Source organism: Gambusia affinis, linkage group LG05, assembly GCF_019740435.1.
Source record: "Gambusia affinis linkage group LG05, SWU_Gaff_1.0, whole genome shotgun sequence".
NCBI lineage: Eukaryota > Metazoa > Chordata > Actinopteri > Cyprinodontiformes > Poeciliidae > Gambusia > Gambusia affinis.
Window position 1 is genome coordinate 8037899 of NC_057872.1, and position 25399 is coordinate 8063297.

Consider the following 25399-nt stretch of genomic DNA (forward strand, 5'->3'; position numbering starts at 1 on the left):
CACACACACACACGCACACACACACGGAGATAAAAGGACAAAAAAAGCCCTCATCTGCGCTCAGTGCCTGCAGTTAGGAGTGCTGGTGTGACTGAGACAAAGACCCAGTTGTGTCACTTCCGAACAGTTCAGCCCTACCTCTCTCTCCCCCTCTCTCTTTCCCAGAACCTGTCAGGTAGTGGGAGTTTGGCGTCTCACCCTTCCTCCTTTTCGATTCGTCTTCCTCCCTCTCCACCCTCCACCCCTCTGGGGGGTAGAACAATGTAAGGGACTAATATTAGCTTTTTATTTAAACAGATCTGACCAGCGCCACCCAGCAGTGTCCGCTCTTCATTAGTGCAAAGTGATTGTATAGAGACACCGTGTCCTAATTTCCTACAGGTAGTTCTTCCCGTTGATGGATGGACTCTGAGAGGGAGGGGAAGTTGCTTGAGAGAATACGGGTTAAGGCTTACTGGAACACTGCGGGATTTTGTCTGATGATTTTTTTTTGGTTGCCAGTTTTCCTCATCAAACATTAAAACTTATTTGATTCAAAAGTACCTGGTTAATCCCAAAAGATCTATTGTGACAAGTAGGAAGTGGCGAAGCAGAGCAGAATTCAGCTCCATCTCTCTCTTTCCAGCCACGCAGCAAGGAAAAAAGATTTAAAGCAAAAGCAAAGGAGGTGAGTTAGCGACGCTCGACAGTGACGGACGGGGTCGTCCAGGACATTTTGCTTGGAAACCTCATCTCCACTGCCAAGATATTAAGCACACAGTATCATCTGCAACAGCTCTTTGAAGATTTTCTTTTGGGAGAAATTAAGTATTTTTGAACTGATTTGATTCTGTTTTACAATTTTTCCTCATGTTTTTCTGCCTCAATCTTAAACGGTTGCTTGTGTTCAGCACCAGCCGGCTTCCTTCCCTGGCCGTACCAAGGAAAAATCACAATGCTGCCTCCACCGTGCATCACTGTAGGACGGTTTGTCTGGGGCTTTGTGCAGGAAATGGTTCCATATATTTCAAAATGTTCAATTTTGGTCTTATCTGAAAAGAAAGTTTCCCACCTGAGCTGTGGTTCGCCGCCGCTCCACCAGAGCTAAAAAATTGTTAAAAGGTTTTTAAATATTACAACCCCCCCACCTGCACCTCCAACAAAAAAAAAATAAAATAAAAAAAAATAAAAAAATCGTCTTGAAAGTCTTGAAAATGACATAAAATAGGACTGGACTTTAAATTCAGGTTAACTTTGTTATATTAGGGCCAGGCTAAGACTTACTTTATCATAGTATTACGACAGTAAAGTAGTAAACAAAAGATACAATGAGGAATGTCGAGTGTCTTGTGAAGTTATACTTTGGTATAAGTGTTACAGATAATACTTAGTTGAAATAATCTTAATTTCTTAACACAACAGCATCAGATTATTATCATTAGCAGAACTTTGAAACTATTTCTATTTCTATTTCGAAGACAAACCGAGCTGCTCATGTCAGATCTTGATAAACAAACCATTTTTTTCAGTAAAACCTTTATGATTTTTCTGGTAGAATTGCATCATCTTTTTGTTGTCGTTTGTTTTTTTGGGTTTTTTTTTTGCTAATATTATGACTATTCTGGTAATGAAACAAAAATGATCGTAGCCTGGCCCCAGTACTGCGTCGTACAACTCACAGAAGGGATGGTCGAAATAAAAAACACTTTTTGAAAAAAATATTTTCAATTGTTTGTCATTTCATGTTTTATTTTTTCTTTTATAGAAAATAACATGAGCCACAAAAAAAGAAAAAAATTTACTCAAATCTGATCTGGTATGGAAAACATCAGATTTTAATTGTGATCACCATCACGCAGCTCTATCATACAGTAACCTAATAATACAAATTATGAGGAGTTGACTACTTTAAAAGTTTTTTTCTTTAAATCAACATTCGTCAGACTTTTTAGATATGTCTGAAATCTCTCTGTGGTCCCAGGAAGATTTGGCTAAGTGGAGTCTAGCATAGCCAACAGCTAGTCAGGCCTTCCTCTCCTCCTCTTCCTCCTCCTCTCTACTTTTGACTAACAGATCTCCCAAGTGTTCTAAAAATACCTGGTGAACAGGGCTGCAGCGATGGTGATGAAACTGCCTCTCTGACACTGTCCCACTGCAATCCATCTCTCCACCGCCTGCCAACCAGCATATGTTTGCAATTGGCTCCCCCCAGCCACCCCCATTGCCTCTCAACTCCCCACCCCTCCGCAAACTGGTCCCCAGTTGCCTGTTCGGATACACCCCCCCGCCCCCCACGCCCTCCCCAACTGTTCCCTTACACACTAACACACACGCATACACACCAGCGCATGCACAACTCCCCATCCGCTCCCTCTCGCTGTCTCTCCTTCTCCCTCAGCAAGCGTCCTAGTCTCCAGGTCTGGGCTTTCAAAACCGGTGTGGTTATCAATCACTGAGCCAGCTCTGTCTCGTACACCCACACACACACACACGCACGCACACACACACACACACACACACACACTTCCTCTCTTTCTCAGTTTCCTTCTCTTCTTCCTTTTGTCTCCAGTCTCTCTTGTCTTTCCATCCCTCCATCTCCGTCTCACTCTTCCAATCCCGTCGTCCTCTGCCTCCTCTTGCACATTTGCCCAAATTTGTTCCACTTAATAAGCCCTCCCCAATGACCTTGCGCTAATTAAGCTGCACTGCGTTGGAAATATGATGGTTAATTAATGATGAGATAAATTCTGTCTGCAGGACTGTCAGAAAAATGATGACACCGTGTTTTACAGGTTTAAATAGAACAAACCTTGTGGCTGTCCTCTCTCAAAGAGAGACGCAGGAGTGTGTGTGTGTGTGTGTGTGTGTGTGTGGAGGGGCATGTCTGTGTGTGTCCGTGTGTGCAATGAAAGAAAAGAGGAGGTTGTGGTCATTTGCAAGAAGAATTTGCAGGCCATGGTGGCTAATGTTTTCGCATGTAGGTATGTTTTTTTTAATTATTATTTCTATTCCTTTTTTCAAAAACACTGATTAAATCAAACCACTAGGGGTCTCCAAGCTGCTCTGTGAACTTTGACATTCTGCATTAAATCTGCTGTTTGGGCAAATTTTCCCCAAAATTTGAAAGAGTTAAAACCAACTAAAGCAAGAGTTGAGTCTCTAGTGGAATACAGTTAGACATCAGTGTAAAATCTGTCGTTTCCTTGGTTGGTAAATGTCGGTGAAGATGTCGCTACTTGAATTTAAACAGTTATTTTTGCTTTGATTTTGTCATTTCCTTGTACAGGCAGAAAAAAAGCTGATGTAGAAGAGTACATTTTGTCTCATCAGGCCTGCGGGGCGGATCAATCAGGGCAGACTGACTTTAGTTTCCCAAACTTCTTTGAAACTTTACATCATCTTCAAGGTTTGACCTGATAGTCTTTTGTCCTGGAACTTTGATTTGCAGCTGAAGTTTGGCTCCATTTTTGTTCTTTTTGTTATTGATATTGATAATCACTTACTTATGAAAATGCCTGCATGAAGCTTTTCTCTACTTAATTTTCTTCCTCTCACTCTTATTCAGTTAGGAAATGATGAAAGCTAATTCGGGTCCCTACAGATAATGTAGGAAAACTACACAACCCATATCAATATCGAATTACAATCAGTTTGGTGGAGGTGACAAAGAATTTGCAGACTGCAGATAATTTAGACACACAAAAAAATACTTGTGTATTTTTTTTTATAGAACATGTCTATAAAATATTCAAAAGAAAATGTGACTTAGGAAGTTACTTGACATACTATTGACTGGTGTTTGAAAACCAGCCAACTGAGGAGTGGCATGGTTTCTGCAGGTTTCCCCAACTCAAATTTAAGACTCGTTGAGACCTCTTTAAGACCACTATCAAAGGAACAGACATGCATCTCCATAGAAATGTATGAACTTGTTCACCTAAGTGGTGATAAATTTGCACTTACCCATGATAAATGCAAAAAAGCTTGCTAGCTAGCTAGGCAAATGTGACTAGGAAGCTAGCAATGAAGTTTTCTACATGCAACTTGGCAAAACAGATAACTTGTGAGAAAAAAAACAATACATTGTTTTTAAAGGTGTAGTTAGGATCACGTTGTCAAGTTTAAGGTGTAAAAGTTCATGTTTCTACAGGTTTCGATCTTATAAAGATGTTTGTTTAGATGTTACAAGGTTGGTCCAGAAGTCATTGTGTGTAGAATTGCAACCACAGCAACTAGTCCATCCATCCATCCATCCATCCATCCATCCATCCATCCATCCATCCATTTTCTGTTCACTCTTGTCCCTAATGGGGTCAGGAGGGTTGCTGGTGCCAATCTCCAGCTACGTTCTGGGCGAGAGGCGGGTTTCACCCTGGACAGGTCGCCAGTTTGTCGCAGGGCAACACAGAGACATACAGGACACACAACCATTCACACACACACTCACACCTAGGGAGAATTTAGAGAAACCAATTAACCTGACAGTCATGTTTTTGGACTGTGGGAGGAAGCCGGAGAACCCAGAGAGAACCCACCATGCACAGGGAGAACATGCAAACTCCATGCAGAAAGACCCTGGCCGGGAATCGAACCCAGGACCTTCTTGCTGCAAGGCAACAGCTCTACCACTTTGCAGCCCCAGCAACTAGTCTTTTTTGATAAATTACAAAACCTTCAATATTACCAGAGTTTGTAGTGGTAATATTCATAGACGCCTGCTTCTTCATATTAGATGGGTTTTAACTGTCCTGTCATAAGGAAAGAGGGATTTAAAAAGGAAAACGTCGCTGCATTCGGGAAGTCACAAAGGGTCAATATGTTTTGGGAGAGGAAAAACAGAACATTTTCCTGCAACCTGTAGAGAAACGGAGGTTACAGCATCCAGACCTGCAGCAGCTGAGGAGACCCCGGATGTGTTGCCACGTAATCCAGAGCAGCAGCTGACGGTAGGAATTTAGCTGATAACGTCTGAAAGATTGAAAGCCGTCTGGTCGGACCGCTCGCTGCTGTATCTGACGCCACTTGTCACGTCTAATACAGCATGTTGTCAAAAGTATCAATTTTGGTTGCGGAGAAATGAAAAAAATAAAAAGAAAACACGTCTGTTTCTATTTTAGCAGCTCGCTTGACAGATTGAGAGGTGTTTAACGTCTCATTTGGGCTTGTCAGTGTTTCGGGGGGGCGTGGAGGGATGGTGCTTCACAACTTCATCTGCTCATCGCATACATACACACACACGCAAACACCCGCACACACACACACACACACAATCTGACAGCAGGACTCCGTCTCTGATAGACAGGGCCAAGCGAGCGAGGCATTCCACATGCGCAGCAAACCCCAGACTCACATCCATAGACAGAAATGGGAAAAAGCAACATCATTCATCCTTAATTCGAGCGAGAAAGATGAGGGAGAGAGTGAGATAAAGTTTGACAGAAAGGGGGGAGCAGGGGAATGATGTAAGCAAGAGACGGAGACAGACAGCAGACAGCCATTTAACTCATTAGGGAATGAGAGGATTTCACGTTATATTTAGCTGGAAATTTAACTAGCGGGGAATTTGGGCTTGAGAGCTTGCAGAGGCTCCGGCAGAGTTTTCTGCAGTCATCCTCCAAAATCTTGAGGTCACCTCTTTAGGACAGTCAGCGCGTAAAGAAACAACAAAAAAGCAGAACAGTTCTACAAGATCCAGGCGAGAAACACATCGAGGCTCTTTGCGTTTCTTTTAAACACGTTGGTTCTAAGTAAAGCGTGATTCTGAATGCAGACAGTGACTTATAAAAAAAAAAATGCAGCCGCACTCGTTTGATTTACCTTTCTTTACGCTGCCCGACTCCGTGTTTTCCCAGCAGGTGGGTATTGAGGTGTTTCTTCATCACAAAGGCCCATCTACAAAAAAAAAACACAAAACAAAAGCACAAATTCAGCACCAAAGTTAACAGTACAATCAAAGCCAGAGCTTTGTGATAAAAGAGTAAAACAAAAGCGCTGTATTGACAAAAGGTCAAATGTGCATACTGCAATTTAGACGAAAGAGATCACTTTCAAAAAACGTGAATTAACACACATTCATTGCTTAGATTCTTTAATTTTTTTCATAAGAAGAAACATTTTAGCAAATATTTACTGTAGCCTGGGATTACTAAGAGCGGTTATAGCAGTCAGTATCTAACTTGAAGTAGGTAGGACTTGAATTCACCTCATTTTGAAAAAGAAAAAACAGAATTACAGTTGCCCTAACTAATCAATTGGTGACTAAATTTGAGTAATAATCAGCTTGATTGGTGAGAAACTAAATGAAATCTTTTTCCAACCACTGAACTCACCATATCAAAGTGCTACCCGGCCAGACTAACACTCTTTAATTTGGATGTTGTTACTGAGGTTCGAAGGTCCAACATTAACTATTTTGATTATCAGGAGAGGTGCTTAGAAAGAAATCAAAGTATGAACAGAAATGTGACAGTTTCTTTTTTTTTTTTTTTTTTTAGAGGAAATTATCTGAATATTTTTATTGGATTTTCAGCAAAATAAATCCCCAACCAATTCAAAATATAGGAAATAATGTTCCTACAATCAGCAATATATAGCAATGACATAACCAAAAGTTAAATGCTTTACAAACAGCTTGGAAGGCCTCACAACGGCTACTACCTAGCTTTTGGCTCACATCTTTGGGGAATATTTCAGAGTTTTGTAGGTAGGACTTTTACAGTCCATGATTAGCCATGCTTTAATAAAAGAGAAAACAATATTAATGAACTCTTTAAGGTAAAGTATGCAACCCAAACCGACCTGCTGTTAATGAATTTTAGCACAACCAGAAGCACAAAGTGTGAGTCTCTTGACTTAATCGGCACCTTTTTGGTGGTGTTTTTCTGTCTGGGTCTCGCCCCGTGTTCCACCAATACACTCGCTCTCACACATGTGCAAGAATTTAAACGCACATGTATCAACAGAACATGCAATCGCACGCACATAATCAAAACCCAGCAGAGTACCATTGCTCGACAGTCACCACAACGTCCTGACTTTGTCGAGGGCCCCGAGTTTAGCGTGTCTCCGAAACAGCTTATGAAAACATAATGAACAGATGACAGGAATAACTACTCTGACATCCAAGCTGCTTCGCCAGTGTTCTCATCCCCTGGCCCTTTTCATTTAGCACCCATCACTTCCCATTATTGTGCCACGGAGAGACAATGACCACATCTGAGAGCCGGGGACGGCGCAACGACGAAACATGAAAGCGGGCGAGGGAGTCGAACCGGCAGCTGCGCGGCTGGCACCATCGCTGCAGTCCCTCCCTTTCCTTCTTTTCTGGATGTTGTTTTTTTTTTCTCCCCCTCTCCTTCCAAGTCGACCGTTGTTCTATTTTCTAGCTTTTGAAGCTTTCCTTCTCGCTCGGTAGTCGTGTTTTGTGAAGCAAAAGCATAATTATTTCACCATTTATGTCGGTATGTCAGTTTTCGCTTCCCTTTTTTTTCCCCTTCCAACACACACTGCAGTGTCCTCCACGGCCCTGGAGTCCCGTCCGTCACGGAGGCCCCCGAGGCCGACTCTAACTAACACCATCATATAAATATTCAAACATGTTCCACTGTTTTGCCTCATTATCGTCACTCTACATCTTCGCAATCCTCTCCAACTCAATCCGTCCACCCATCCAGAGTGATGCCTCGGAGTTAAACCCGGGAGCTAGCGCGCGGCTAAATCTTGTGCGTTCCAGTAAGGGAGACTGGCAAGATCAAAATGCTGGGCTTCGCTTTTGACCGACGCCGTCGACTATTAAAAAAAATATGCAAGCAAAATTAAGATATTTCTGGGGGAGGTGGTGGGGCGAAAAATAGTTAATCAATATCATGTTTGAGGGAAAAATGTGAGCCTCTGGAACACTTCACTCGAGCCTGTTTAAGTCGTCGTGTTTAGACATGAAGGGAAAAAAGAGCTTGCAAACATTCCTGTTAATTATGTATTACAGCTGTCCTTCATAAACCTAATTACAGAGTGCTGAAAGGCAACAAGGGCAATTTGCATATGCGCATGAAAGACAAGACATATGCAAAATATGATTTTAATTAGCACTCTTTGATAGCGAGGGGTACAAATCAAACTGGCGTGTTGTGAGATTTTCATCACAACTTCTTTTTTTAATTTTTAAAAAAAAAAACAGGATTATTCTCGGAGTGGCACCAGCGCAACACGGCTAATGCCCTGTGGAGGCACCTGGCACGTACAGAAACGGCGACGTGCGTTCCTATTCAGGGACGTGCACGGCGCTAGGCAACCGTGCGTAACGGGAAGTGGAGAACGCACACAAAGGCCGATTACACGTTCACGATTAGTTCTTCACCATGTGATTATCTTAACACACACACACACAAAATGTGGGCTGCAGACACACAAACACACAAGGGCAGAAAAATGGTTATCCTTCCTCATGAAAAGACATCTACAAGTACCCAATCTCTCATGCACGCACTAACACAGAGAAGGATCCCGTATCTAAATGTTAAGGGGCCAAATCCATTTGTTTAAGGCAGTGTGTAATCAGCCCCCTGCCCACGGTGTGTGTGCATCCTCCGCCATCCAGGTCAAGGCCTCAGCTTGTCGTCCCGCTGCCTTGGGCTGCATCATCAGCCCCAACCATCAACCTTGATGGTTATTGTAACAAAGGGATACTTTAACATGCCATTCATCCATATCAATTCTCTTCCCCCTCATGAATTGAACTAATAAGGCTGTGCCTCTGCCCTCCAGGGATGCTCATAATATCCATTGCGGATATGAAAAGGGAAAAAAAAAAAGAAAAGAAAAGAAAAAATGAAAAGGCAGAAAGAAAGACGGAGGCTCTGGCGTTCCACGTTCGACTTTCCCCTCAGACTAATCGGCGCGCCACAGCTCGTTAGGTCCGTGACGTGCCGGAGCTTTACCGATAAGCAGGGGAGACACGGCTCAATTACCCACAGTTACCATCTTTCTCTTTCTCTTCCCACCCGCCGCCTGACGATGAAGAGATAACTTGTCAATATTTGATACAAACAACTTCATTTGCCTAATGGGGTTCCTGGATAGGCTCGTCCACAGATCTGCTGCAAGGGATGAAAGATCTAAGAAGAAAGGCCTCAACCCAGACTGGGCTTAGGGGAACCTGAACACCACACCCACAAAACGGGCGCACGCCCATTAGGCGTTAGACGTGGAGTGCCGGCATGGAGGAAGGATGTTCAGAGTGTATCTCGCAAAGTTTTGCTACAATTTTTTATGCTGATTTCTTGAAGTTTCACTGCAATTGCAGCCTGGTAAAAACCAGCCCCTTGTAATGCGCCATTTGCGCCGTATAGAGCAGGGGTGGGCCACTCCAGGCCTCGAGGGTCGGTCTCCTGCAACTTTTAGATGTATCTCTACTTCAACACACCTGAGTCAAATAATGAGGTCATTGGTAGGACTCTGAAGAACTTGACTGCACTTAAGAGGTGATTCAGCTGTTGGATTCAGGTGTGTTGGATCAGGGAGACGTCTAAGAATTGCAGGACACCGACCCTCCAGGACCAGGATTGCCCACCCCTGGTATCGAGGCTCTGGCACCTCTGTTATTGAGACATGATTTCTTCCTGAAGGCGAGTACTCAAGTTTCAAATTTTACCTAATCACTAATGTACCAGTTGAATGCTATGAAGCTTACTGGAAATTGCCTGCACTGTAAACAACCACCCTCCACTGTGGAAAGAGAAGAGCTAATCTGAACGAGAAGGCTATAAATGCTAACTCAATATTTAATGGATTCGTTCAATTCCTTCGCTGCCATTGCTAACGCTACAGGCAGACTACTCCAAAGCAGTGCCAAAAATCACAACTTTTTCTTCTATTTGCTGATTGGCACGCTTGATATTCTACTGGAGAAATTCACTTCAATGGGAGAAAGCTGAGACTGTCAGTGAAGTGAGATTAGAGTCAAGCAGAATTGCATGGCCAGGTTAATATAATTGCAATCTTTGGCTTTGGGGGACGGGCAGAGCTGCATTACTCTATGCTCCATACTTAATGAGGAAAACCAATCTGAAACTTTGTCTGGCATTATATTTAAAGTAATTTCAATAATATAAATACAATGACAAGATATCTTAACACTCTAGGGGCCACAGTTTTACGAAACCATGGTAACGGCAAGCAGAACATGCGGAGACTCAAATCTTCAGCATTTTCTACACCCTTCCAGCCTGGCGCTTGCCTTCCTAAGCAGTTCTTCTTGATCCAAAGCTCGATCCACAGTCTGAGGCTTTCTCCCACTGACTTCCTCTGGTACAATTTCTACCGGGCCAATCAGCAAACAGAAGAGGAAGCTGTGAACAATGACGTCCATTTTCAGAAATGTGGTTTGCCTGGAGTTTTAGCAATGGCAGTGGAGGAAGCGAACGAAGCCATGTTGGCCACGCTTCCAAATAACAAATCAACATCAACATTCCTCTGGTCCAACTCGGCTCTTCTCCCACAGCAGCGTGGGAAGAGGCAATTTCCGGTCACACATTGAACTCGCGCATTTCACATGTCACGGACAAACGTTAACAAATGCGTAACATTTAAAGCCGACAATTGCTTCCAGACCTTGTTTACGAAGCAAAGTGTTGTACAAACGCTGGTTTTTACCAGGTTAACGTTCTTCTAGTAGTTACCATTGTTTTCTTTATGCAAATTAAAAGAAACTGAGTTGCGATGCTTTCATTGTTTACCATCTAAACACCCCGAAGTTAAAACACATAAATGTGTTTTAACTTTTCTGTGTTTAAGGTCTTCGGGCCAAAACGAGATCCAAAAAGTCATCAGATGCAGGTTTGGCTCTACCGTCAGCGGGTCGAGTTGCCGACAAATCTCAGTAAGGAGGAGCAGTTCGGCTGGGGGAAGATGAAAGTGCAGGTGGGTATGAGCTCTGAAGTTATGGGACTACGTTTCAGCTCTTTCGTGTGTGTGGGTGTGAGCGCACACACACACACACACACACCTACTCCCACAGTGGTCCGCTGGGCCCCAAAGAAATGAGTGTGTGCGGGCTCATCTAGCCTACTGTGCCAGTCCTAATGACAGCCCCCACCTGCTGCTTTAATGTCACAGCTGGATCGCCCTCCATCCTTCACTGACTCTGACTGCCATCAGCAGCAGGTAGCGCCCCTCCACATCCTCCCACCTCCATCTCGTCTGCCATCTCACGTTCCTTCATCTCCCCTCACTTCCATCTTCTGCCTCTGCTAGCTCTCGTCTCGGCTGAACCTCCTTCCCCATCCATCTCCCTCCACTCCACATCGACTCTCCGTTTCTACATCCTTTGGGCCATACCTCCTTTTCACTTCCTCATCCGTCTATTATCAGTTTTTTTTTTAAACATGGAGTTTCTCCACTCAATTTGGAGAAACTCCACATTTAGAACAAACTGGGGAAATTTGGGAACTCAGAACAATTTGAAGTTGTAAAAGCACCGAGCCCCTTTACAATTAACTTGACAATTCTCGTTGCTGTAGGAGACATGCTAGATTTATAAAAGCATGCAGTCGCATACTATATTTAACACCGAAGAGAGAAGGAGGGATGAAGGAAGAGGGGATCTGTGAAATGAAACAGCACATCCCGCAACGTCACCGCTAATTCACTCTACAGAGCAAACGCAAGTTGCTGCCTTCTTGTTTATTTATTTATTTATTTTTTTTTATATAAAGTCGTCCCGGAAAAGGCGGAAAAGCTGGAGGTAAGTTGACACGTCTAATCTGAGAGACGGTGACAGGCAGGTGAATTGACAGAAGAACAGAAACCAACACTTGGCTGACAGCAACCCTGGAGCGCCGAGACAGCTGCCGACGTGTCAGACAGACACACAAACAGACAGGAACATGTAGTCGAAAGATAAGACTTTTATTGACAGAAGAGAGCGGCGGCGGCGGCTGCTGCTTCTGTGACGGAGAGGGAAGACGGGCACACGTCGAGACGGAGGAGCTCGCAAAAGACTGGGGATGGGGGGCGGCGAGGGGATCGAGACCAAGTTTCCGGCTCGCTTTGAACGATGTTCAGCGGGCCGGGATGGATGGGTAGGAACCGCTGCAGACGTGAAGTGGAATTCGCTGACACGTAGCAGACTTAGCGGCTGATGGAAAGACGGAGGACAGGAAATGAAGGGCGTTTTGACATGCGGAACTTCTCTTGGCCGTTGAAGTTTTGTGAATTTTGTCTCTTTGCATTGATAATCTGATAGACCAACCCAAAGTATGGGATAACTGTCAAGTGGAATAAGAAGGGAATAATTGGCTATTTTAAAATGATCCTTATTCTAATAAGAATCTAAAAAGTGAGGCATGCGGTATTTTGTTTATGGAGAAAAAAAATGCACGTTAATAAATTAAACAAGCGGAACAAACAAAGAAAATATATTTGTATATGTCCACATATACACAAATATTTACAATGAATATACATACAGTAAGTAAAAGACATTTTCTGAGTCTATCAGTTCAATTTGCATATAATTGCACTGTATTCAGACACAAACAAGAACACATTTAGTCTCAAAAGAAGTGGAGAGAAATATGTTTCCTCCCACTTTGAACATTGAGACAAAGAAATGTTCCTTTGCCAAACAGATCTAGCTCACTAACATTGAATACAGAGCAGCTGACAACATCACACTCTAAGAATTGGATCTAGGTCTTGGCTGGGCCATTTTACTGTGAGTTTAGGGTCGTGATCCTACTGGAAGTCTCAAGTCATCTATAGGCTTTCTTCCAGGATCACCTACTTTATGTCTCCATCCATCTGTCCATCAACTCCCAGGCTACTTCCTATTTTGAGTTTTATTTGCAAAATATTAAAACCATGTTTGCTTTCTTTATACAGATGTCATTCGAAATTGACTTTCTTAAGCTCATGATATAATATTACTTCTTCATCAAAAATTCAGCTATACAAAATGCCTGGGTAGACATAGCACCGCCTTAGAGGATGAAGCTCCTCATCAGAGCTGCAGCTTCCAAGCTTCTAAACTTCCTCCCCACAGACCACCCCCTCCCCCGCGACTTCCCCGCTCAGCTACTTCAGACTAGCCAGCAGCAATTAGCAAACCTCTGGTGGAGCTGCACATCTACTGAGCTCATTGTAGCAGCTACTTCTCAGCGCAACGCTGGTGAAAATGTCGTTTTAAAGGGTCAATAGAGGAGCCAAGTTGTGATGACTATCTGAAGGCAAAGTTTCAGAAAGAGCAGGAGATTTTAAAGAGACAAGCCCTATTTCAAGATGTTAAATCACAAAATCAAACTTCTTATATATATGTATATATATACACAAACAACTAGAGGTAATGCTTACTTTATTGTGGTATGAAAATACCATAATGCTGCCCCTTTAGAGTGTTTGTCTTCTAAGGGGAAAAACTCTAAGCTGGGGGAGTCTGAGTTGTTGTCACTTTGTTTGACCGAAGCAGGAAACGACGGCGCGTCAATACCGCTCGGACTCTAGAGGGATCCACTTATGCAAACATCCCGTAACCTTAACGGACATTTTAGAGGAAAATAAATGAATAAAGCATCCGAATTGATTGTGTTTTTGAGCGCCAGCCGGTGGAAAGCGAAGCACTCGATCTATTCTGAGATGATCTTGATAAAAATAAAAGGCGAGGCAAAGTGGCTCTCTGACGACTGATCAACGTCAAGGCTCTCAGTGAAACAGACACCTCTCACTTGTGATGCCGTCGCTCGTGTGTGTGTCTCTCTCTGTGTGTGTGTCCTCTAGTCTTAGAGGAGGTACATAAAAAGCTCACTTTGCCTCTCCAAAGGGGTTTTTGGATCATCTGCTGAGGCAGGTGATGGGGCTTGACGGATTGATTGAGGCGAAGTTCTCATCGACGGTGGCAGCGCCCCATAGAGTTTCCCGGCTCCAGTGCACACTGTTCCATTAAAGGATCATTTAGGGGAGGGAGGGGCGGCTGGGTTCCACCTGCACTTATGCAGAGCACACCCTAATGGGAGATGAAACACACATTTTCAAGCTACAGGAAGGGAGACGGCGAGAAGAAAAAGAATCCGTCCCCTTCCAAATAACGCATTCCCATCTTCAAGAGGGAACAGCGATTGATGAAGTAATCCATTATTGATATCATCATCGTTATGAGCCGATGGCAGTTTCAGCATCACGGACCCCCCCCCACCCCCCTTCCCTTCTCCACACACGCCCCCAGCTCCGAGCGTCAGAGCCCTGTTTGCATATTATGCTCCTCAGCTTCATTATATTTTCTAATTAACTGCTTTAATTTGGGGTCTGAATCCTAAGTGAGAGGAGAAACTTGAAAATGCTGAACAAGAAAGAATAATACTGTATATTGTGTCAAGATGAAAAGAGGTGTTGGGGGGGAAAAAAAGAAAGAAATGGGGGAGGGGGGTTACAAAAGCAGCTAAAGCACTTTTCAAAATAGATTTCCAAAAGCTGGCATATTGTGTGGTATCAGCACAAACATGATCTACTTTTATAGATTAAACAAAAAAAAACAAAAAAAAGGCGGGGGGGAGAGAAGCTGGAGAGAAGGAAGTGCTGTGAAGACGGAGCACGTCCCGAGAAACATTTCCAGTGAAATACATAACAAGGGAAAATGATGCGGCGTTCCGAAGGAGGTGAAAAAGTCGTTTTTACACAACAAAACAAAAATGAATCAAAAATGCCCCGTGTTAAGGGCTGTTAGCTTCTGCCGCTAATGCATCTTTCTTTCTTTCATTCCTCTCCTCCGTTCCCCCTCTCTCTCTGCAGTGCAGTTAAAGATATGAAAAATATATGTGCCTTTCCTTTTTTCCTACCCCCCCACCACCTCCCTTCCTTCTCCTCCACCGCGCCGTGTTAAATCATTAAAGAGAAGTCCTGCTCATTATCTCTCTAAACAAAACTTCTCTTAAACCAAATAAATCACCGTTGCGCCGCGCAGCTAACAGCCGTGAAGGGATAAATTACAAAGCGCCTCACTGGCAGCGCTGGTATTTTAAAAAGCTTGCTGCACAATTTCTATGATGTGCAGTAATTTGTAATGCAGGTTCGCCTTATGCTCGGTTCGCTCGGCCTCTTCAGGTGTGTGCGGCGCACGCCCGGGGATAGGAGAGGTGAAAAATGTGCCGTTCCGCGCGCTTTCAGTGTTATCGGGCCGAATTAGTTTAACGATATTCTCATAAAGTGGATGAAAATTCGCCAGAACCTGCAAAAATGGAGAAGAAGAAGAGAAAAAAGCGCACGCTGTCACTGGAGGGATTTTGGTGCCGTCTTTGAAAAGGAGCTGTTTATGTTTTTATATATATATATATTTTTTTTTTTGATTGAAGGACAGAGCTTCGCATCAACACTGCTCCCAGGAGTGAGCAGTTTGCGGGGATGTAAAACAGAAAAACATTTAATCATTCATGATTTATGAAAGAGTTCTTCGGCATCGCGGGATGCAAATAAAGGAAATCTCGGCGCGCTTCGTTTGAGAAGCCTCTCTAAACTGAAGTACTGATGCTGTTGAAGGAGCCTTGATGAAAATCTTCCAGTATGAGAAGGACTGACTAAACATAAACAAAAACAACAAAAATCCAAACAACACTGTCAATTAGAATATCCGGACATTAATTTCTGTGGTCCGAGATCACCGGCTAACTATTCTGGAGCCAAACTGCCACGGAAAAAAAAACCAAACTTTTTCCCAATTTCACTCAATTGTCTCATAAGCTCGTAGCAGCATATAATTTATAAATGGATCGACATATCATTTTATGTTATGTTCTTGAAAAAGATAACAGATGTGATAGAAATCTAAATGGTGAAAGCTTCATCCCGTTTACTCTATCCAATAATTCAGAACATGTTTCCAAGTTTTAAGCAGTGGGCGTTCTGACGACTGGCCTATTTGAACACTAAACGACAGCAACACAACCCAGAATCTCCTTCTGTTCACATTTAACAAGCCCACAACAGTAATTAGTGATTGACAATATGAGCTTGAGGTTAAGGCTCCGAGGGCCCACGATAGGCCTCGAATAATGGCTGTGATCTACAGGAAGCAGACATTTATAAGGTTTTTCAGAACTATAATTTATGTTTTCCTCATCCTTCTGAAATACCGCTTTACCGCCCTTTACCTGGTTATAAGCTTATTCTTAAAGAATTATGCATTTTTCCAGGCACGTAATGCCTGACATAGCTGAGAAGAAATTCAACTTCGCAATTTGTAGCCATGAAATTGGCCTCTGTCGCTTTAAGAAGCTCCGACTCTTTCCAACAAAAATCAAAGTTTCATCAGAAAACTGTTCTGCCATTATATCGTGTAAATCGTCTTAAACAGAGAAGCAGTTAGTATGATAAGATCAGCAGACTCCACCAGGTGTTTGATCATTTCTGCTGAAATTAGCAGAAATTAGCTAATTTATAACAATTTATAACAATTGTTATAAATTAGCAATTTGCAATTGCTAACAATTGCTAGCAATTTATAACAATAACCATATGTGTGCAGTCATATTAGGTGTTAAATTTGGGGTCTGTCGGAAAGCTCCGTATTTTCAAGTTGATATTTCCGACTTTAAGGCGTTCTGATCATGTTTCCGATTTGGAAAATGGAAAATCCAACCTCCAAACAGAATGCATCAATTAATCCAAATGAAACATTATCAATCATTGTCAGTCGTCTTTTTACTCACGGCCAAATGTTACCCATTGGGTAAAATCAGAGCTAATCATTTAACACTTCAACAAGCAGTGGTTTCTCAATAGCTGAGTGTCCAGACATTCTGTACGAAGCAAAGCGTAGAACAAGGAGCTGGTTTTCACCACGCTGGCAGGCAACCAAACAGGTCACCAATCCCTACAACAGACAGAAGCAAAACGTATGCTCAAATTTCTCTTTCTTCACTCGTAAACATGCTTAGGGAACATAATTTGTCACTGTGATAAAGTTTTTTTTTTTCCCCTAATAAATCTGTTAAAGTTTCAGTTAAACAAAAGCGATATCGGCCCTGACTTATTGAGACTGGAGATGACGCCTAATTGGCACCGAATTTACAGATATCAACTCAAACAGCAACTTTAACCACTTTTTTCCCCGCATGACCACTGCCATTACACCCTGCTTCATTAGAACAGGAAAGCACCCCAGTAGGGCCTTCTGCCCTGTTAGGGAGCCTAATTGAGGGGAAAGGCACCAGGCACCCCTTACAACCTCTGCCCCCTTCTGAGCCCCGTCATGAGTCGTGATGAGCCTGCCGCCACGCCCTCCGACTTCTCCCGCCTTGCCCCCCCCCCTCACAGAGGGACATACTAAACTGCATGTAACATGGGCGCACTTGGATCCATTTACAGCAGAAACACCAGACCGCGGATCTGGCCTCGCCCCCTACCCCTCCTGGGGAATAAAAGCAACGCAGTACCCCCCTGCCCACCTCCATAATCCAATAAAATAAAAAAGGAACATGATTTATTCAGACTGTTTACTACATAATCCTCTGAGAACAAATTAAATGTATGAAATAGACTGTAAAGAAAAACAAATCTGTTAAATAAGAGAAGATTAGAATTAATAATGTACACTAAAATAGATAAAAAATCCCAAAGCTGAAGGACTGTAAGTGCCTAATTCACAGCAGACACATTAGAGAGTGCTGGCAAGCCATACATACACACAAAACTGTGAAGCAAAACGGCTCTTTCCCCAATGAAGGCAGAAGAAATGTTATCCACAAAAATAAGACAACCAGGTCAGCGCGATCAGACTTGAGTGATCTGAGGACGCCAAGAATCAGAGAGGAGGAGAGAGAAGTGAGGTGGGGGGAGCTGGAAAAACAAAGACGGAAGACAGCCTCTAATTTCAACCGGTGTTGTTTCGGAGAGTGGTCTCGCACATTAAAAAGAACTGAAGCAACATGACAAGCGAGAGTTGGATTTCTCCCACCGTAGTTTTGCAAAAGCAGATAATCCATAAAACATAAGGCCTCCGTATTGACGTTTTTCCTCAGCCGGCTGAGTGAAGGGCGCAGCTGGGATGTCAGGCCCATCTGTCGGACCGGGCTACCACTCTCATTATCTCCCCGCCTTTGTGAAGGGCGGCTAAGGTCACACTCTAAAGGAGCAAAATAAACTGCAAAGGCACTAATCTAATATTCCGCTGTGCTATTAAAGGATGACTTATTAGGCTCAAAGAAAACAAGACGTGTTGAAGGGAGATGAAATTTTGGTGCAGGAAGTGGAAGTTCACATTTTCTTGGAGTGAAACATTCCTCCACAAACGTGACATCTGTCACATTCTCCGGTTGAGGCAGGCTCATTTTGGAGTCTCCGATGGACACTTTGGAGAGCGAGTGAGAGCAAAAAAATGTGGAATTAACCAAGTCACTGTCCATGTGTTATTGTAGCTGCTGATGCCTCCTACTCAAAGCCATCGCACTTCTATATTTCGGAAAAAATATGTGCACACACACACACAAAAGATGTCTTTGTTTGCCTATTGCTGCCGTTGTCTTGACACCCACCATCTGCTGCCCTGACAGCGCAGAAGAGTGAAGAGAAGAGTTTTTCTCCTGTAAACTCACCGGACACCTTCCAAGCCACCCCACCCCCAAATCCTTCAATGCGAGGCTTCGTTCCAGTGCTCGGCCCTCTTTCCCACTATTTGACACTTTTTGGCTAGCGCTACAGGTTAAATCAACGCTCAAGACATGTCGGGTACGTCTTTCTGGCGTTGTGCTCGGTGTCGAGCAAACACAAAGACTTCAACATAAAGGCCTTTCTCAACGTTCTTTGAAAACCAGAGCTAGCTCTCATTCAGTCACGTCCTATTAATGCGTCACGGAATTGGAAGGTAGTTAAAATCGGAAAGGTCTTCAGTCAACATCCGCAGACATGAAATGCGTAATGGAGGACAACCACTCAAAAAGTAAATTATGAAATAAATAAATAAGTAAATAAAGTGCATTATGCAGATGAGGGTGACGAAGCCTTCATCTCGGCCTATTCCTCAACACGCTGCCCATTCATCACCTGCATATGCAAACCGCCAGCTCTGGTCCTTAGCATATTCGCATATTCTAATGAAGGCTTGCATGCAAATGACAACGACCTTTCCGGGTCTTTTTCTTTTCTCCCCAAGTTGCCTCCACCCCCTTCCTCTTCTTTTTTTTTACAACTTTACATTAACAGGAGGGGAGTGTTGAGCAGTGGCTGTAATGGCTATTAGAGCGACAGGCTGAGTACGTGACGTTGTGATCTAGACTCAGGGACGCTGTAATTAGGCTAATCTATTACCAGACGGTGCCTGTCAGAGAGCTTTATGGCAAAGGACAGACTTGTCAGACACTTTATTTATTAAAAATGGCCGCAGAGTTTTTTTTCTTTCTTTTTTTTTTTACTTAAAGAGATGGTCAGCAAGTGGTACAGCAAAAACATACTCATAAACTGACTTGAGCTCTGGAAAGTACTAGAACCCATAGGAACTAGTGCTGCCCCTTGACCTCTGAGGTGTTACAAGTGACAGTTCCAAAAGTATTAATATAGAGTATTAATATGCATTGAACTTCCACATCTTGTAACATTTTAATACCTATACTAATGGTATTCTAATCCCTCAATATGCTTTATTCCATTGTAACTTTGTGTTTAGCGACACCGTCTTGCTGAAAGGTAACCCCTCATCTAAGGTTGTTTACAGCCTTTAAAGTATCTTCTTCCAAGACTGTCCTTCATTTGGCTCCATCCATCTCTCCATTATAACTGACTATCTTTTGTGTCCTTGCTGAAGAAAAGTCTTCACATAGCATGCTGCAGCCACCACCATGGTTCCAAGGGCCAGAGAGTGTATCTAGGGTGATGGGCAGCCTTTCCTCGTTCCAGCAAACTAGGGCAACGACTGCTTATGGCTTTTGGTGAACCATGAGTTTCTTTTTACCACTGCTATAAAGGCTTGATTTGTACAGTGGCAAAGTTGGTTGCACTGACTGAATCCCGGTCCAGGGTCTTTCTGCATGGAGTTTGCATGTTCTTATGCATGCGTGGGTTCTTTCCGAATACACCGGCTCTACCCACAGTCCAAAACAATGACTGTCAGGTTGATTGGTCTGTTTAAATTGTCCTTAGGTCTGAGTGTGCGTGTGTGTATAAATGATTGTTTGTCTTGTCTGTCTTTGTGTTGCCCTGCGATAGACTGGCGACCTGTCCAGGGCGTACCCCACCTCTCGTCTGTTGACGTACCAGTACCCGTTGCGACCCCACTAGGAATAAGCGTGTGAGGCAATGGATGGACGGATAATTAATACTTGTCCTATCAACAAGTATTAAGAATATAGATTTGAAAAGCTGACAAACTGTTTCAGACAATCTTTATAAAGTTGATTACCATTCATGTTAATCAACTTTATAAAGTTGATTATAACTTTATAAAGTTATAATCTCCCTCTGTTTGACATTAAATCAGGCTAAACTTTTCCTTTTTTATACGGGTTAAGACTGCAAAAGTGACCAAATAATGATAGTTTATTTGCATACATTTTGAAGTTTGCATACATTTCATGAAAATGTGATGGTATTGCAAATTATTTGTGTCAGGTTTACAGGTTGACTTATCAAACGTTTTCAAATCATAACTTTTCCAATTCTTTGTGATGCTCCTTCCAGATTCTGAGCTTCATTACTAATTTCTAAGAGCTTTTTGTGGCCAAGCTTCATATCCTGGTTGATGTCTTCAGATATTTTAATATTTGCAAATAATGATTCCTACTGATGGGACCTATTGAAGTGCAGCAGTTCCTTCGGCAACATCTGCTGCACCAACGTACCTGCTGCGTTGGTGCAGCAGATGCTGCCACCGCCGTACCTCGCAGTTAAGTTTATGTTCTCGGGTTTGCAAGCATTTCCCGTTTTCCTCCAAATGAAACATTGTCCATTACACTTCAGTCCTAGTTTCACTAGACCACAGGACACTTCTCAAACATGTGTTTAGCCCCAAGGGAATTATCAAACTACAGTTTGCCTTTTATGTTGCTTTGTCCAGTAATGACTTCTACCTCCCTGAGAGATGTTTCAGCTCATGTCAGGACCACTTTCACTGTAGATAATTGCACTCTAGTGTCAAGACAGTCAGTTCACAAGGTCCATTGCTTTTGTTCTGGGTTTGGTAAGAAGATTTCACATAACAGACAGGATATGACAATTTAAATAGATAAATTCAACTGCTTCTGGCATTTGCGGTTTGCACGCAAGTATGCATCAGACTTATGGAGGACCTGAATTGTCTTCCTGATATCTTACCTGATTTCTTTCCATTTTTCAAGGTCATCACGCAAGGAGGGTTTGTGCTTGAGGTCTCGGCTTAGAATATATCAAAAAGTGTGCCTTCATTTAACGCGAATGTCACTTTAGAAGCGTACAAAGTAATGCCATCATCATCTGGACTTTCCTAGATCACTTAAAGTAATATTTCTGTGAAAAGAAAAGTTGATTTTGAAGAAAGTAATAAAAGATTATCTCTCATTATTTTTGACAGTTGGCAAATAAAAAAATAAGAAAAAATCAGTCTGACTTATGTAAAACTTTGAGGGAAATAAAAACGACTATCTGTCTCTTTATACAGTAAATGTAAATATCTGGTTTCAACTGTACATCAGACTCCCAAAGCGCAGACTTTAGTCCGGTTTCTGTCACCAGAAGGGAGGAAGAAGGGAGGAGAAACAAGCCGTCGCGGCATCCCCTCTCCCGTCCACAGGGCAGGGTCCTGCGCTGTCGGCGGGGAGGCGAGAGAAAGTTATGCCTCCTTACTGTGACTTTGAACTTTTCAGATGAGCCATAAATATTGAAATATTGAAATGAAAGATGCACAGGGGGCAGGAGGGGAAGTCGGAGCGGGGGGCTGAGGGAACGGAGAGAGGGAGAATAAAGGGAGAGGGGGGCTGGAGTTGTGGGGTGGGGTGGTTGGAGACGAGACAGGAAGCCCACTGAGAGAAAAGACAAGGCCCTCACCCCTCTGCCAGGCTGCGTTCTCGCAGGCCGACAGTTATGGATAGGAAACATTACTGCTGCTGGTAATTAAAGCAAAAACTAATACTGTCTCTTGGATGAGAGAGTTTCATAGTGAGCATCCATTTGTCACTGCTGCATGTTCGCCAAGGCCAGATTAAATCACACACATATTTAGCTCTGCTGTGCACATAACATCTATCTATCCATCTCTCCATCTATCTTTCTATCCGTCCATCTATCATGTTAGTCCTGTTGATTGTGTTGGTTCCCCTTTTCATCTTCTAGTCCAGGGATTTGTAAAACTTTAGAACAGAGGCCTGAGAACATTGAAATGCATTTTCAGCTTGTTAGAATATCTTCTAGGAATCTCTTAATCTCATGAAGAGCATGTGTCGAGGCAGGTGGCGACTGATTATTTGGTCTGAAATCAGTTCTTCCAATCTAACCCCAAATGCCAGCTCAGGATCCACAGGTAACTCTTGGTGTTTGGGAGAAGGAGCTGCACAGAGAGCAGCTGAAACACTAGCCATTAACCGCTATGACGTTCAAAGCAAAGCGCTGAGTTTAGGAAACAAGGGAACAGCTTTTTGTCCTGTAACTTTTATCAGTACATAAATAATTGAGCCCAGAACAAAATATGTCACAAGCAAAATGATCAACAATTCATAACATTAGCCAGGCACTTTTGCAACCTTTGTGAAAATATTGTCAGCAGAAGTGAGGGGATCAATGTGACACCTTTCTACTACAGGTTAAAAAAACCAGTTATGAATTAATTGTAATAATGGTGATATTTGGCGTCATTTTATGGTATTTTGAAGCTAGGTCTTCCAAACATACACATGGTTCTTTATTTTCCTACTTATAATCATCTGGGACTCTATCAGCAGACACCTTTTCCACAAAAACAATCTAAAAAAAAAACAACAATAATAGTGAACAGCAACATCAGTCCAAAACTACAGGGGAAATTCAGCATTCAGAAATTCATGTAGGTCAAATTCTACTAAAGAGTCCTCAGTGAGGCAGTTAGTGACTGACTGGAGTGACTGACTGCAGAGTGGCAGTGAAAAGGCCACCAGCCTGGGGGGGGAGGCTGGGGCGAGCGAAGAAGAAGAAGAAGAAGAACGAGAGAGGAGGAGGGGGATGCCGTGTCACCCGACGTAGGGGATCGGTGACACTGAGCGTGTCACCGGGTGATGGTTGCACTCTGCTAGGACCAGCAGCCCCTCCAGCGCTGTCAGAGGAACCAGCAGCTCCAGATACTGACACTAGCAGCCACACTGACAGGCCAAACATGACTCGTCTCCGCTCCCGCCACAGACGAGGCCTGACGGCGCGCAGAGACACCATGAAAAGGAGGGATGGAGGGATTAAACGTGGGAGGAAAGAGCACTGAGATGCAGGATGCGACTCTGTCAGACCGACGAGAAAATGGCTAAGTGAGAAAATGGCCAATTTTCTGCATATGGTTCTGTATTTTATAGAATTCATCCTTTGCAAAAAAAAAAAAAAAGAAGAAAAAAAAAAAAAAAGTGAAGTGCTGACGTCATAAAGCTGGAGTTTTATTGCTAACACGCTACACCGATCCACTCCTGCAGCCACTTAAACAAAGAAAATGTATATTTCTCCTGCTTAAAATCAATGACATCACATGAAAGACGGCTATAGATTTGCTTTCTTCAGATTATCTCGCAACAATCATCGACTCAACCTCTCGGTTGGCCTCCTGATGTTTTCCACCCAAAATAAGAGACCTGTATTTTGAGCTGGTTGGATCCGGAAAACAAACAACACAGAGGAAGGTAGGAGAGAGAGACTGAGGGAGTGGAGGGGGGGTAAAGCAGGGAGGATGACAATGATGAGATAGAGATGGAAATATGGTGATTTGAGGAGGAAAAAGCATGAAGAGGGGGGTGATGGGAGGGAGGTAATGCCAAAAGGGGAAGAGGGCAGAAAAAAAAATGTAGAGAGGAGATGCAGAGGAGTTGGACAGAAAGAGAGGGAGATAGGGCGAGAGTGAGGCAGCAGCGAGACTGATCGCTGTTGATCTTCACGATAAGCGCTCCCGACAACTTGTGACCAAAGTGGCGCTTCGACACTAATCGGCCGTGAAGGCTGACCTGCAGCGAGGCAGCGCAGTTCAGATCGCATAGGGCCCGCGCTGCGCCTCAGACGAGATGGGCCCGGACAGGAGACATCCAGGCTTCAAAACTCCCTGAGAAATTGCGACATGGCTTCAGTGCACTGTGAGAAGAACATAAGAGGAGGAGGGGAAAAAAAGAAAAAGAAAAGGAAAAAAAAAGGCAGTGATACTCGTTGCTCTTGGCAGTCAGAGCAGCAGACTTATCTGGCTTGAGATGAAAAGAGAAGGACACTGGCAAGGGAGTAGAGTGAGGGAGTGAAGGGAAGGGAAGTGTCTAGAGCAAGGGGAGAAGGATAACAAAATGTAAGTAGAGTAAAAAAAATAAATAAAAAATACAGAGATCAATTTTATTGACAATTATCTGAGCTGGAGGATAACCTTGAACCAAGCATGTCTAACCTCTGCAAGACACGAAGAAAGTGCATATAGACTGTTCCAACATGCCGGCGCGCTCTCCTGAGCAAAAAGTAAACAGGTTAAAGATGTTAGGAATGAAGAGATGAGGAAGTAAACACGTGTAGCGCACTGTGAGCGCCTCCCTGAAGTATTCCACAGAGCGAGTTTTATTCAGAATATCCCACCTCAGAGGAACAGCACAGAGGAGAGACATTGCCATGTAGCAAGTGAGAACAATTAGTCACTTAGTACATGGAATCGGAACAGTAGTTCTTTGGAAAAAGTATGCTGCGCTTTGTTTTGTTTTTTTAAACAAAGACGTACAATTATAACACCTGCTGCTAAAGTGATGAGTTGATTACTTTGATTTGAACACATAGACTTACATTTTCCAGCTACAGTTTGGTAGTTTTTTTGGGAAACATTCTTATTGCGCACAGTAATATTTTCCAAAATATTAGCAAAACAAAAACAAAAAAAAAAAACTCCAAAAAACAAAAAAAAAAACAATCTATGGAGACCAGCCTGCAGTTATCGGCTTATCAACTGTAAAATAACACTATAAGAGTAACATTATTTCCACATGGTGAACCTCTGTGTTTTTCACAACCGGGAATATTTCTGAATAGCTAAATATACGTTTTCTGGAAGCCAGAGAACACATTAGCACTCTACTTTAAGCCAGCTGACCGTCAGTGTGCAACAAGTAGTGGGAGGGGCAGTGTTACCATCTTTCATAAAAATTGACAAAGTTGAACTTGAAACCTCAAAATATCGTTTAGATAAACATACATGCAAGGATTTTAACAAAAAATTTTTAAAATCTTTTATTTCTGAGTCAAAGTCAGTTAATTTTATATCTTCATTGTTAACCCTCATTAAGGG

The 25399-nt window shown here is 43.0% G+C and overlaps 1 protein-coding gene across 5 annotated transcripts in view; it reads right to left on the bottom strand.

Moving 5' to 3' along the window:
* The window catches only part of znf407 (zinc finger protein 407), a 191305-nt gene that overhangs the window by 102680 nt on the left and 63226 nt on the right, over positions 1–25399 (bottom strand). For all 5 annotated transcript variants that reach the window (XR_006370709.1, XM_044117746.1, XM_044117749.1 and 2 more), the window contains exon 5: positions 5797–5871. Coding sequence is in view for 4 of the 5 variants with exons in the window: in XM_044117746.1 (XP_043973681.1) it covers positions 5797–5871 (75 nt within the window). In the remaining variant the exon portion in view is untranslated. The remainder of the gene's footprint in view (positions 1–5796; positions 5872–25399) is intronic.